We start from the raw sequence: 12,471 nt of genomic DNA, 5'->3' as shown, positions 1-12,471 counted from the left end.
GTTGGGATGAGCACTGGGTGTTGTATGTAAGTGATGAATCACGGGATTCTACTCCCCAAACCAAGAGCACACTGTATATATACACTGTATGTTAGCTAACTTGACAATAAATTCTAATAAATATTTTGTATAAATTAATTAATTAATTAATTAATTAAATGCAAATACAAATAAAATGTTTATCTTTGAAAGTAATAGAAAATTAAATTTATTACAATTAAAGATAAATATTATGACTGAAAGTTGTATTTTCTTCAGATTAAGCTTCTAGATCATTGACTTTAGTGGTTAAAACTTCATTTATAAATACCTGATATCAAGAATTCATCCAGAAACTCTCATATTTTTCACTTCATTTAATTTTAATTAAAAGTTAAGGAATTCTGTCTAAATTTTCTTGTCTATGTTCAAAGAAGTAAGACATTGGAAATGAAAGTTATTTCCCATTATGTGGTTTTTGTATCCCTTATAGAACTATGCATAGAACAAATTTCTCTGAAAATTTAACATCTAGGAAATAGTTCTTTTTACAAAATCCAAAAATTTTTTTCTTAAAAAAATGATTATTTAAATGCCACGATCTCTGGGGCGCCTGGGTGGCGCAGTCGGTTAAGCGTCCGACTTCAGCCAGGTCACGATCTCGCAGTCCGTGAGTTCGAGCCCGGCGTCAGGCTCTGGGCTGATGGCTCGGAGCCTGGAGCCTGTTTCCGATTCTGTGTCTCCCTCTCTCTCTGCCCCTCCCCCGTTCATGCTCTGTCTCTCTCTGTCCCAAAAATAAATAAACGTTGAAAAAATAAAAAAAATTTAAAAAAATGCCACCATCTCATCCTTTTTTTATAGCTGTGTAATATTTCCATTGTGTGTGTGTGCGTGTGTGTGTGTATACACACAACACATCTTCCTTATCCATTCATCTATTGATGGACACTTGGGCTGCTTCCATATCTTGGCTACTATCAATAATGTTTCAATAAGCATAGGGATACATATATCTTTTCAAATTAGTGTTTTCACTTTCTCTGAGTATGTACTCAATAGTGCAATTAGAGGGTATTATGCTAAGTGAAATAAATCAGACTGAGGAAAAACAAATACCATCTGATTTCACACATAAGTGAAATCTAAAAAAAAAACAAAACACAAACAATGACAATAAATAAACAAAAAGCATAAATACAGAGAATAAACTGATGGTTGCTAGAAGGGTAGGAGTGGCAGGTTGGGCAAAATGGGTGAAGGGGAGTGGGAGATATAGGCTTCCAATTATGGAATGAATAAGTCACAGAAATAAAAGTCACCACATAAGGAATACAGTCAATGATATTATAATAGCAATATATCAGGACAGAAGGTAGCTACACTTGTGAACACAGCATAGTGTATACACTTATGGAATCACTATGTTGTACACCTGAAACTAATGTAACATTGTCAACTATATTCGAATACATTTTTCAAATGATGATTTAATTCCTTACATTTCTCTTTTTGTCTTCCCTGTCCTTATTTATTCAATAAAATTTATTGATAGATTCCTGAGTCCCAACAATAGTAATATGGAAATAATCAATGATTAGACTTTCTTTCAAGGAGTAATAATTTTTATAAACAAATAATTACAATATAGGACAATGAGTTTAATAATAATATAAGTAGCTACATATTACTGGTAACACAGTGAGAGGAGTTCTTAATTTTGCCAATCTTTAGTGGGCAGGAAATAGAGAATATCAAGGAACAATTCACAGAAGTGACACTTCAACTGGATATTAAAAGAATCTAAAGAATTTGCCAGCAAAAGAAAGCTTTGAGATACTATAGTATTCACCTCTAGTAATTATTTTAGCTTTACTATTTAACATTATTTTTTGTTTCATTTCTTTTAGTAGCTGACCTGATTTATGCACCTTTACTGTAAGCAGAATATATCTGGAAGTTGATAGAATGCAAATCATAATCAACTGTTAAACATTTATAAATAGTGTTTAAAAACATAGTAGAGAGAAAATATATAATCCCTTTGTTTTCAAATATGTGGCTATTTTGAAAAACAAAGGAATCTCTGTCATGCTTATCTATTTTTACAGAATGAAATTTTCATTTTTCACGAGGGTATAGAAAAAAAACATTTGATGCTTTTTAAATTTTTAGGTTAGCACGTAAATTATCGCTAATTTTATACTCCTAAAGAACAAATGCTTTCTTCTCTTAAGTAATCAATCCCCTTACTATAATATCTAGTATCTTGAGGGAGAAATGAAATGGCAAATCCCAATGTCTTTCAGGGAATTATATAACATATTTTAAATCATTCTATGAATCCTAAAAGTTGGGGCCTCATCTTGCTTTCATTTTGCAGTGTAATGCAAATACTCATCATATGACTTACTCTTTCCTAAACAGGGTATCATTATTTTCTGGAGGGTCTTTTGGATGCCCTACTATGTGGAAACAGCTCTGATGCAGGGTAAGCCAATAATCTGTGTGTGTTTGTGTATGTGTGTATACTTTATTAATACTTATTTGCTATAATTCAGGCTACCTCTAAGGTGAGGGATTATTTAAAGGTTAGGCAAGTTTTTATGTTTCATAAAACAAGGAATAATACTTTTGCTTTAATGCTGTGTCCCTTAGATGAGTATGTGTGAACTAGAAGATGACTCTAGAGGCTTCCCACTAGAGAAAATGAACTAGAATATGTTAAAATGCTAATTATCAACAGAAAGTAGTTTTGTAAAATATTATCTAAAATGCTAGGTAATATTTTAATGATGACATCAAGTGGCTAGTAAAATTATGTTGTCAGAAGTTGGGAAATGTATATTATTTATCATGCTCTATCTCTTGTGATAACTTCCATCCCTTGAAACAGCCAATTTTCCTGGCTAGACAATGTTATAAGTATAGCATGCTATCGGAATAAAAAGACAACAGAACTTCGTATACTTTCTCTTGTCCCATTTATAGCCAATGTCCAGAAGGATATATGTGTGTGAAAGCTGGTAGAAATCCTAATTATGGCTACACAAGCTTTGATACCTTCAGCTGGGCTTTTTTGTCTCTGTTTCGACTGATGACTCAGGACTTCTGGGAAAATCTTTATCAACTGGTGAGAACCTGAAGAGATACATACTGCATTTAAGTAGAAACATATAAGAAAAACACCTTAGTGCTGACTTCCAAATCACAGCATAATATAGCAGAAGGAACAGAACTTGAAATTGGGAGATTTGAATTTCTTTATCCTATTGATTATAACACATATTAAGCATAGTGATGACAGGATAGCAATACCCTCTCATTTCCCTTTGGCTCAAAACTTATTTTCCACCATTTCCAGACACAGGTCCTCTCAAAGAGAAGGCACACCTTCCCCTCAGCTCCATCTGCCCACTCAAATATTATTCCTCAGGTGGCAGGTGATGAAAATCAATAAGCAGATATAGAAAGGTAACTTTGATGTCTTCCTTGACTTTTATCACAGGCTCAGCTCTTTGATGGAATCTCTATGGTATTTCGTTTGATTCCATTTTATTCCTGGTGCATCCAAGAATTCCCTCCAGGAGATCTGAATGTAAATGCATGAGTTAGAGGAGAAGGAAAAGGATGAGGTTAAAGAAACAGTCAAGGAGGCAGAAGGGGGTGTGACCATCATAATTATTATTTATGTCAAGGGTCCTACATGACACACAAGTAAAAGTTAAAGCCACTAGTCAGTGAAATAATACTGAAAAAATAATTCTAATGTTTTTATTTTCAGACATTACGTGCTGCTGGAAAAACATACATGATATTTTTTGTGCTGGTCATTTTCTTGGGCTCATTCTACCTGATAAATTTGATCCTGGCTGTGGTGGCCATGGCCTACGAGGAACAGAATCAGGCCACCTTGGAAGAGGCAGAACAGAAAGAGGCTGAATTTCAGCAGATGCTTGAGCAGCTTAAAAAGCAACAGGAGGCAGCTCAGGTAAATTCATCAAAATCAAATATGTCCTGTCTCATGGTACAATTCTTTTTTATTGTTTTGGTTGTTGCAAAAACACTGGAGAGAAAGTGAGAGACAGATAACTGACTCCACTTAAGAGAAACTGGTAATGATGGCAGATTAGTAATAATTTCTACATTTTGATCATCTATAGATCATTTAGTTTCATTTTTTTTCTAAGATGTCTGCAATATTGACCACAGTGGAACCCTCTCATGCTATTTTAATGTTTTAAGATTTTTAAAAGGGAAAATGTGATTCTGAGTCTTCTCGAGGAAAAAACACTGAATGGGTATAGGAGAAAATCCTAAGAAGTCATCTTTTCTTGGGAAAAAAAAATGTGTTGGTTATTATATATAAAGATGTTCATCTGGCTCTTAAAAGATAATCTAGTCTTTTCTTTAACCAAAAATATATTGTTTTTAATGTGACTTAATTGCCTTGTATAATAAATGAGGAAGTGATGAAATAATATAATGTTCTATGACAAAGCAACATTCAGTAGGCATATGAAAGTCACCAATTTTATGGAGACCAGGTGATCTAAGGATTTCTTGTTCTTATAGAGAGGTGTTGATACTCATTGTACAATGAAATGCCTGTGCTATCACTTCTATATTCTCTCATGCTTTTCATTTAACATACAAGCTCATTGATTTTACTTTAGAATAAAGCTGTTTGGGAAATATTAATTTATTTGCAAGAGTCCTTGTATTGAGGGCACTCTGGGAACAAAGGTAATATCAAAAAGTACTGACTGAGCACCAGTATAAGCTATGATCAAAAGCATTGTTTTCATTCCATGCCCACGTATCCAGCAAGAACCGGTGCTGAGTGAAAGAAGCTGGGGTTGGTATTTGGAGAACTAAATGTCTTGTCTTGTTTCGTGGAAAATGTTGACTCTTTTCTCCAGTGTTCTGGTTAGAAGATTCTGGGGGGGTAGGGCAAGAAAGGGATTTTACCACCTTCATTGATAATATTTTGATAACGCAACTTCAATAACTGGGGAGAGGACCTCAGCTCTTTATCTCATTCCTACTCCCTTTGGGTATGAGCTCAGGTAAGTCAATAACTTTTCTTCCATGCCACAGTTTCTTTTTCAGAGAAGACAGTGCTAATTAAATACCAATTTTTAGAGTAATTCAAATCCCAAAAAGTAATATGAGTTTATGTTCTTATTGATGCCTGATTGGTCCTTTTGAATATGTGGCCTGTACAGCATAATATAAACATAATAAATGTTAACAGAGATAAAACCACGTTAACCCTGAAAGCCTTCGTTAGATAGAAAGGGGGAAAAGTCCCATTTATTACTTGCAGACAGAGCTGCTTCTACGGAAGATCAGCTTCAGCAGGTTAAATGTGTTTTTTAAATGTTATGCAAACACTTGAGCTTAAGAAGATAAAGTCTTCTCTAATGCCATACTAAAATCATTTCTCCTTAATGTAGCAGGCAGCAGCTGTAACTGCCTCAGAGCATTCCAGAGAACCTAGCGCCGCAGGTGGGCTCTCCGACAGCTCATCTGAAGCCTCCAAGTTGAGTTCCAAGAGTGCTAAGGAAAGAAGAAATCGGAGAAAGAAAAGAAAACAGAAAGAGCAGTCTGGTGGGGAAGAGAAAGATGAGGATGAATTCCATAAATCTGAGTCTGAAGACAGCATCAGAAGGAAAGGGTTTCGCTTCTCCATCGAAGGGAATCGATTGACATATGAAAAGAGGTACTCCTCCCCACACCAGGTACGGCACTGCTGAGTTCATTGATGCATGACTGAAAATCAGAACACTGAAGAGGGGGAGAATTAAACCAGATTTATGAATTATCATCAACTGAATTGACTGCCATGTTTCTTATATTTAAATCTACCCTTTCTTTACATAGCTATGAGAAAATTTTACTCCACATATATGTAAGTCTGCAGCTTTGTGTAGTTGGGATAACACTGGGTTGAAATTCAGAAGACTGGATTCTCCTCCTGATACTATCTGCTGATACCTGTTGAAACTAATGACATTTAATCTTTCTGTTCCTTGACCTTTTTAATGAAAAAAAAAATTTGGATGTAGGGCTAGCTGATCAGTACTTTTTTTGGTTATTTTATGTTGCCTTTTCCCCCTAACTTCTTTATAAACCAGCATTCGTGCTTCTGAAAACTTCAGTTGTGATATGCTTTATCAAAAAGCACATGACTCTGAATTTCAGAAGTCTGTGCTTTATAGATGAAATAGGGGTAATAATTAATTAATTAATTAATTAAAGTGATTTTAGATAGATGCGCTAAAACAATTTGTGAAAAATGTTGGAATTCCTTGAAGGAAAGAGCAATAATGTGGCCTTGTGAAGGCCTTGTGAAGGTCACGCTGCCAATGTTTATTGAATGTTTATGGTGTCCAAAGTAATGTGCTAAGGATGTTTGCTTTTGAACTTGAAAATGTTGGTTCAGGGTTTGAGTTTTCTGCAGTGTCTTTAAATTGTGATCCTTCTCCCCATTCATAATCTCAAGGTCTAGAAATTTCTTATAAAACCAATTTAATTTGAGCACATAAAATGAGAATGTTAATGAAAAGGAACAAATCACATCCTGTTATGAATACTGAATCTCCTTCAACTTAATTTTGCAAAATAAAAGCACATTTCAAATGTCTATATTAATATGCTTGTACTTTTTTTGGTTTCAAACTTCTAGTCTTTGTTGAGCATCCGTGGCTCCCTATTTTCTCCAAGGCGAAATAGCAGAACAAGCCTTTTCAGCTTTAGAGGGCGAGCAAAGGATGTGGGATCAGAGAATGACTTTGCTGATGATGAGCACAGCACCTTTGAGGATAATGAGAGCCGGAGAGACTCCTTGTTTGTGCCCCGACGACACGGAGAGCGGCGCAACAGTAACCTGAGTCAGACCAGTAGGTCTTCCCGGATGCTGGCAGTGTTTCCAGTGAATGGGAAGATGCACAGCACTGTGGATTGCAATGGTGTGGTTTCCTTGGTTGGTGGACCTTCAGTTCCTACATCGCCTGTTGGACAGCTTCTGCCAGAGGTGATAATAGATAAGCCAGCTACTGATGACAATGTAAGGAAGTTTTAAATAGTTCAGGCATGGCTGGCCCATTATTGCTGCACCAGCCAGTGTTTCTACAGAATGGAACCTTTGAGAATGATTCCTGGTTGGTCAAGCTGCGAATGCACCTGCATCTTGTAATACCTTTAATAGACTAACCAACTAAAACTTAAGGCCTCAACACTCTTGCATAACACTGAATGCATTTAATTATTAAATTTGCTAAGAATAAATTAGACACAATCATAAATTACTGACTCCAGTTGGAGGATTTGCTATATACCCATGCTGAGATTAGATAGCAGGCCATCCTCTAAAGTTTGGTATAAAAGTAAATGAATGATTCCTATGTTTAAGTATAAAGGGTGTATAATAAATCTTTCCAACAGATTCTTCAATATAGCTCTGCCTTATTTTAGAAGATTTTCAAGAACACTGTGCCTCAATAGATAGCTTCATTGTTATCTTGAAGTTTCTACTATCCACATTTGTTTTTCTAAAAAATAAATGCTGATATAAGTCTTCTCAAAATGAATCTAAATGATGAGACACAAATAAATTGTTAATACAGACAGATAAAAGAATTGTCTGTGTACAAACGTATGTTATGTTTTTGTGAATGTATACAGGATGAGGAATTTCTACACACATGCTGCCTCTTATTAGACTGTGAAACCACTTGGAAATATATCAGCATGATGAGGCATGACTAAGTCAGAGTTAGATGACTTATTGCTTTGGTACCCTGGATGAAACTGTTGTCCATGCAGCATGTGTGACTTTTTTAACATACAGTTTGTGTTGTCAATGACCATCTGTGTCTTGTGTACAGATAATGAGATGGCAGCTACATGTGTTGTAATCGTTTGTATTTCTTTAAGAATAAATGGCTACCTTCTCAACATAAAATGCCTGATCATTTATATGACTTTTCAAGTTATTAGTTTTTTACTAGTAGTTCAGAACTAGTGCTAACTGTTAAATATGGCTCTCAATAGATTTATTAACTATATCAAAATTACATCATGTCTCATAAAATTATGAAATTAGAGGGTTAAAAAACTCAGTTTTTGCTGTATGACTGAATGGTTGACAGTTTGGATATTCCAGGTTAATGATACAATAAGTCAGCAATATCTGCCATCACCAACTAAATATGAAAGTGCATGATGCATGTGTTTCATGAAATTCACTGTGTCACATCTGGTTATTTGCTTATCATATTGCTCAAGTTAATCATTTAATACATTAGAATTTTCTTTATAGGGAACAACCACCGAAACTGAGATGAGGAAGAGGTCAAGTTCTTTCCATGTTTCCATGGACTTTCTAGAAGATCCTTCCCAAAGGCAAAGAGCAATGAGTATAGCCAGCATTTTAACAAATACAGTAGAAGGTTTGTTACTCATCCCATTATCGTTCAATTATTTTCAGTAAACTTATATTTTCTCACTTGAAACAAATATCTCTATTTGTAAATTGGAAACAGTATGTTAGAAAGAGAATATAATAGGTATTATTTAAGATTTATTATTTGTTACACCTGCTCATATATTCTCGGAACTTTAAAAACGTTACTTAAATGCAATGATATTGGAAATCTAAAGAATGTTTTCCAGTGTGATAATTCTTTGAAAATGTGGAATAAAGCATTTGTTAGAGGTTCCTAATCTTATTAGTCACAGTGACCCTCTCTTTTGTTCCATTAGGCTTAGGACTTCAACACCATCCAAAATACTCTCAAGATTGGAGGAGAGGAGCAGGTCATTTCACAGAACAAAAACAAATTTAAAAGATGATTCTTGGCTCATATCAAACCCTACCCTGTCTCTTATAGACTTAGGATGACAGCTTAGCCAGACATTAACATAGGATTACACACAGTATCTACATTTCTGCAACTCATTTTCCTATGGAAAAACTTCATTTAAAAGACCATTCACTTCAGGCCAATCATTGAGCCATGTTGTCAATACATACAAGAAAAAAAACTATTCTTTGCTCTCTTTGCCCTATGTGTATGTCTGAAAAAATATCTTCAGAGGTCTAAAGAATAAATGCGATAGTATTTTTAGATACAAATGAGGCTGACTCTGTACCAAGTGAAAATGTGTGGATTACTGAAAAAAAAGACTTGTGGATCTGAAATAAATATATGTATCTATTAAATATATCTTTTGGTGGTTCTTTTTTTTTTAAATCTAGAACTTGAAGAATCCAGACAGAAATGCCCACCCTGTTGGTATAAATTTTCCAACATATTCTTAATCTGGGACTGTTCACCATATTGGTTAAAGGTGAAACATATTGTCAACCTGGTCGTGATGGACCCATTTGTTGACCTGGCCATCACCATCTGTATTGTCTTAAATACTCTTTTCATGGCCATGGAGCATTATCCAATGACGGAACATTTCAATAATGTGCTTACAGTAGGAAACTTGGTAAGCATATTGGAAGGTAAATGTGTTCAATCTTCAAATTTTCTGTTTGAGCAACTGTTTCCATTTATAGCTTAACACAGTCTTTTCACCACCTTCTTACCTCCTGGCTCCCAAAAGATTGGAATTATAGCTAGCTGGCTATACCTTAACTTTTGCCAACAATAAATAGCCCTTAATGTCAAAGCAAAAGCTAAGAAAGAGAGCAATATATAGGCCTATAGTACTACTTGGAAAGTCAACATTGATATTTATAATTTTTCAAGATACAGAAGCAATTTAAGGGCACACCTCTTGAAAAGACATTATCACAGTTTCCCTAGCTGTAGAAGACTAAAAACAAAAAAAGTAGATCTTTTCATTTTGCTTAGTCATCATCATCATTATAAGCAAAAATTTAACATCTCAAAAATGTCTTTAGCTTTTCCACCTCCAGCAGCTAGGTAGGACATGTATTGTTTTATCCATCCATTCTATATCAAAACCATCAAATATTGAAAACCTCTAGTATATTTTGTGTATTATATGATTAGCAAGGCCATTTTTGGTAAAGGTTGCCACTTAATTCTTTCTCCTCTGTGCTTAAAAAACATGAATTATTAAAGTGTTTGTCAGTTGACTCAATTTAGGAATATTAGCTTTTATTTGATGAAAGAAAACAGACTTTAAAGTAATGTATGTATTTTTCATAACATTTGTTTTGAGGTATAAGATTTTTGATGGTAAAAAGCAAGACATGTAAAGCATCCTGAGTTGTAATATTTATATTTTTAAAGGTCTGCTTTTTATATTATGGAAGTAAATTTATTTTTTTCACGTGCATAACAAATTGATAATATAACACATGTATTATAGTAATAAATGTACCTGTATAATAATGATCTGATTTGAGGGAAGGGGAATATGTTTATAGACAATTAAAAGTGATCATGGGCAAGATCTTGTCAGTACCTGTGTTGTATAAAGTCTGGAGGGGCAGACAGTTTGATGGGACAGAAGGAATACTAGTTCAAAATAAATTTGCATTCCAGTCCAATTTTTGGCATTTTCTAGTTGTGTGATATCTGAGAAACCATTGCACCCACGTAAAGACCTGTTTCCGCACCGGTAAAGTGATATTTATATTGCCTGCATTAGCCACGTCCATGGCTAACAATAAATTTCTGTAACGATAAAATGAAATAAAGTATATAAGAGCCTTTTTATCAGCTATACATTACTACACAAATGTGAGCTTGTAATAGAATCATTATGGGGAAAGTAGCATTAACATTTTGTTCTGCGATCAAATACCATGTCATTCTACTTTATCATTATCTGATGGAATTAGAGTAACTTTGTTTTGATCTTAGGTTTTCACTGGGATCTTTACAGCAGAAATGTTTCTGAAAATTATTGCCATGGATCCTTACTATTATTTCCAAGAAGGCTGGAATATCTTTGATGGTTTTATTGTGACACTTAGCCTGGTAGAACTCGGCCTTGCCAATGTGGAAGGATTATCAGTTCTCCGTTCATTCCGACTGGTAAAAAATAAACAAAACAGCAACAAAAACTAAACCTGTCCAACAATTAGAGCTCGTATATAGTACTGTCATAGGTTTTACTACACAACTATTAACATTTTAAATCTTTGTGTACATTTGCATCATCAAAACTAGCCCTAAATGGAAAAAAAAATTATCTCCGTGTGTTTAGAAAAACCTTTATTTAAAAAAAAAAAAGTACAGTCATGTAAAGTTTAATATATTACTCAGTTGCAATTGTGACTAATTATCATTTCTAGAGATGACTACAGTTAATATTTCTGGATCTAAGAAAATACTTGTAATGAAATATATCACATTTTAATAGTCACTTGAAAATATAAACAGCCCTTTGTAGTGGTAAATGGTGATCAGACACAGTTGGGCATGCAGAAAATTCCTAATTCTACCTCTGGATAATATGCTTCTTCTCTAAATGAGAGTGAAAAAATCTGTAGGATTACTTAACATGCTCATTGGTTTACATATATGTCCCTGCAAATCAGGGGAAGAATTATAGGTATGGGAAATACTCCAAATTTTTAAATGCAGGCACAGCTATGTCAGTACCCTAAAGGAGCATTAATGAATAATAAACATTTTTCTCCACCTATAGCAGGACCTCAGTATGATGTCGCTTTGCATTCGATTGGCAAAATGAATATCTTTTCAACAGAGATTATTGTGAATCAGATGTTAATATTAGTGTTGGGCCTGGTATGCCTTAGAACCACATTCACAAAACAAATTATGGACAGTTGGCCCCAAGTAATCTTCAGAAATTGACTCTTAGGGAAGATGATCTACATGGTTAAAATATGGAAGAACTAAATTCTTCCTAGAAGGTCCAAAAATTAACAATGAGCCTGAGAAGTTTCAAGGGCAGGGCAGATGTAAGAGATTCTATATTAATCATCATTTCTTGGTAAACCTCAGTATATGCAATGCTTTTAAAGATCATAATAATAATTATATAATTTTTTTTTATTTTCCAGCTCCGAGTTTTCAAGTTGGCAAAATCTTGGCCAACATTAAATATGCTAATAAAGATCATTGGCAACTCAGTGGGGGCTCTGGGTAACCTCACCTTGGTGTTGGCCATCATCGTCTTCATTTTTGCTGTGGTTGGCATGCAGCTGTTTGGTAAAAGCTACAAAGATTGTGTCTGCAAGATCTCCACCAACTGTCAGCTTCCACGCTGGCACATGAATGACTTTTTCCACTCCTTCCTAATAGTGTTCCGCGTGCTCTGTGGAGAGTGGATAGAAACCATGTGGGACTGTATGGAGGTTGCTGGTCAAGCCATGTGCCTTACTGTCTTCATGATGGTTATGGTTATTGGAAACCTGGTGGTATGTACCCATTTAAGATATATATTTCAGAAATAGATTAAGAACATAATAGGATAGTGACCATTTTGCCCAAGCAAAAACTATGATTAATAATTTGTAAAGTCTCTTGCCTTGGA

At 34.6% G+C, this 12,471-nt stretch overlaps 1 protein-coding gene across 6 annotated transcripts in view; it reads left to right on the top strand.

The window, feature by feature from the left end:
* LOC121030645 (sodium channel protein type 1 subunit alpha) overlaps positions 1-12,471 on the top strand; it is a 150,800-nt gene that overhangs the window by 87,447 nt on the left and 50,882 nt on the right. For 4 of the 6 annotated variants that reach the window (XM_040475263.1, XM_040475262.1, XM_040475264.1 and 1 more), the window contains exons 8-16: positions 2,404-2,467; positions 2,968-3,109; positions 3,761-3,967; positions 5,436-5,720; positions 6,668-7,048; positions 8,303-8,432; positions 9,242-9,480; positions 10,830-11,003; positions 11,999-12,355. In XM_040475263.1, coding sequence (XP_040331197.1) covers positions 2,404-2,467; positions 2,968-3,109; positions 3,761-3,967; positions 5,436-5,720; positions 6,668-7,048; positions 8,303-8,432; positions 9,242-9,480; positions 10,830-11,003; positions 11,999-12,355 — 1,979 coding nt within the window. The remainder of the gene's footprint in view (positions 1-2,403; positions 2,468-2,967; positions 3,110-3,760; positions 3,968-5,435; positions 5,721-6,667; positions 7,049-8,302; positions 8,433-9,241; positions 9,481-10,829; positions 11,004-11,998; positions 12,356-12,471) is intronic. The other 2 variants (XM_040475268.1, XM_040475267.1) reach the window with 2 other exon arrangements.

Source organism: Herpailurus yagouaroundi, unplaced genomic scaffold (genome assembly GCF_014898765.1).
Source record: "Herpailurus yagouaroundi ecotype Mexico unplaced genomic scaffold, PumYag 140, whole genome shotgun sequence".
NCBI lineage: Eukaryota > Metazoa > Chordata > Mammalia > Carnivora > Felidae > Herpailurus > Herpailurus yagouaroundi.
The sequence above is the reverse complement of the archived record's forward strand: the minus strand, read 5'-3'. Positions and strand labels throughout refer to the sequence as shown.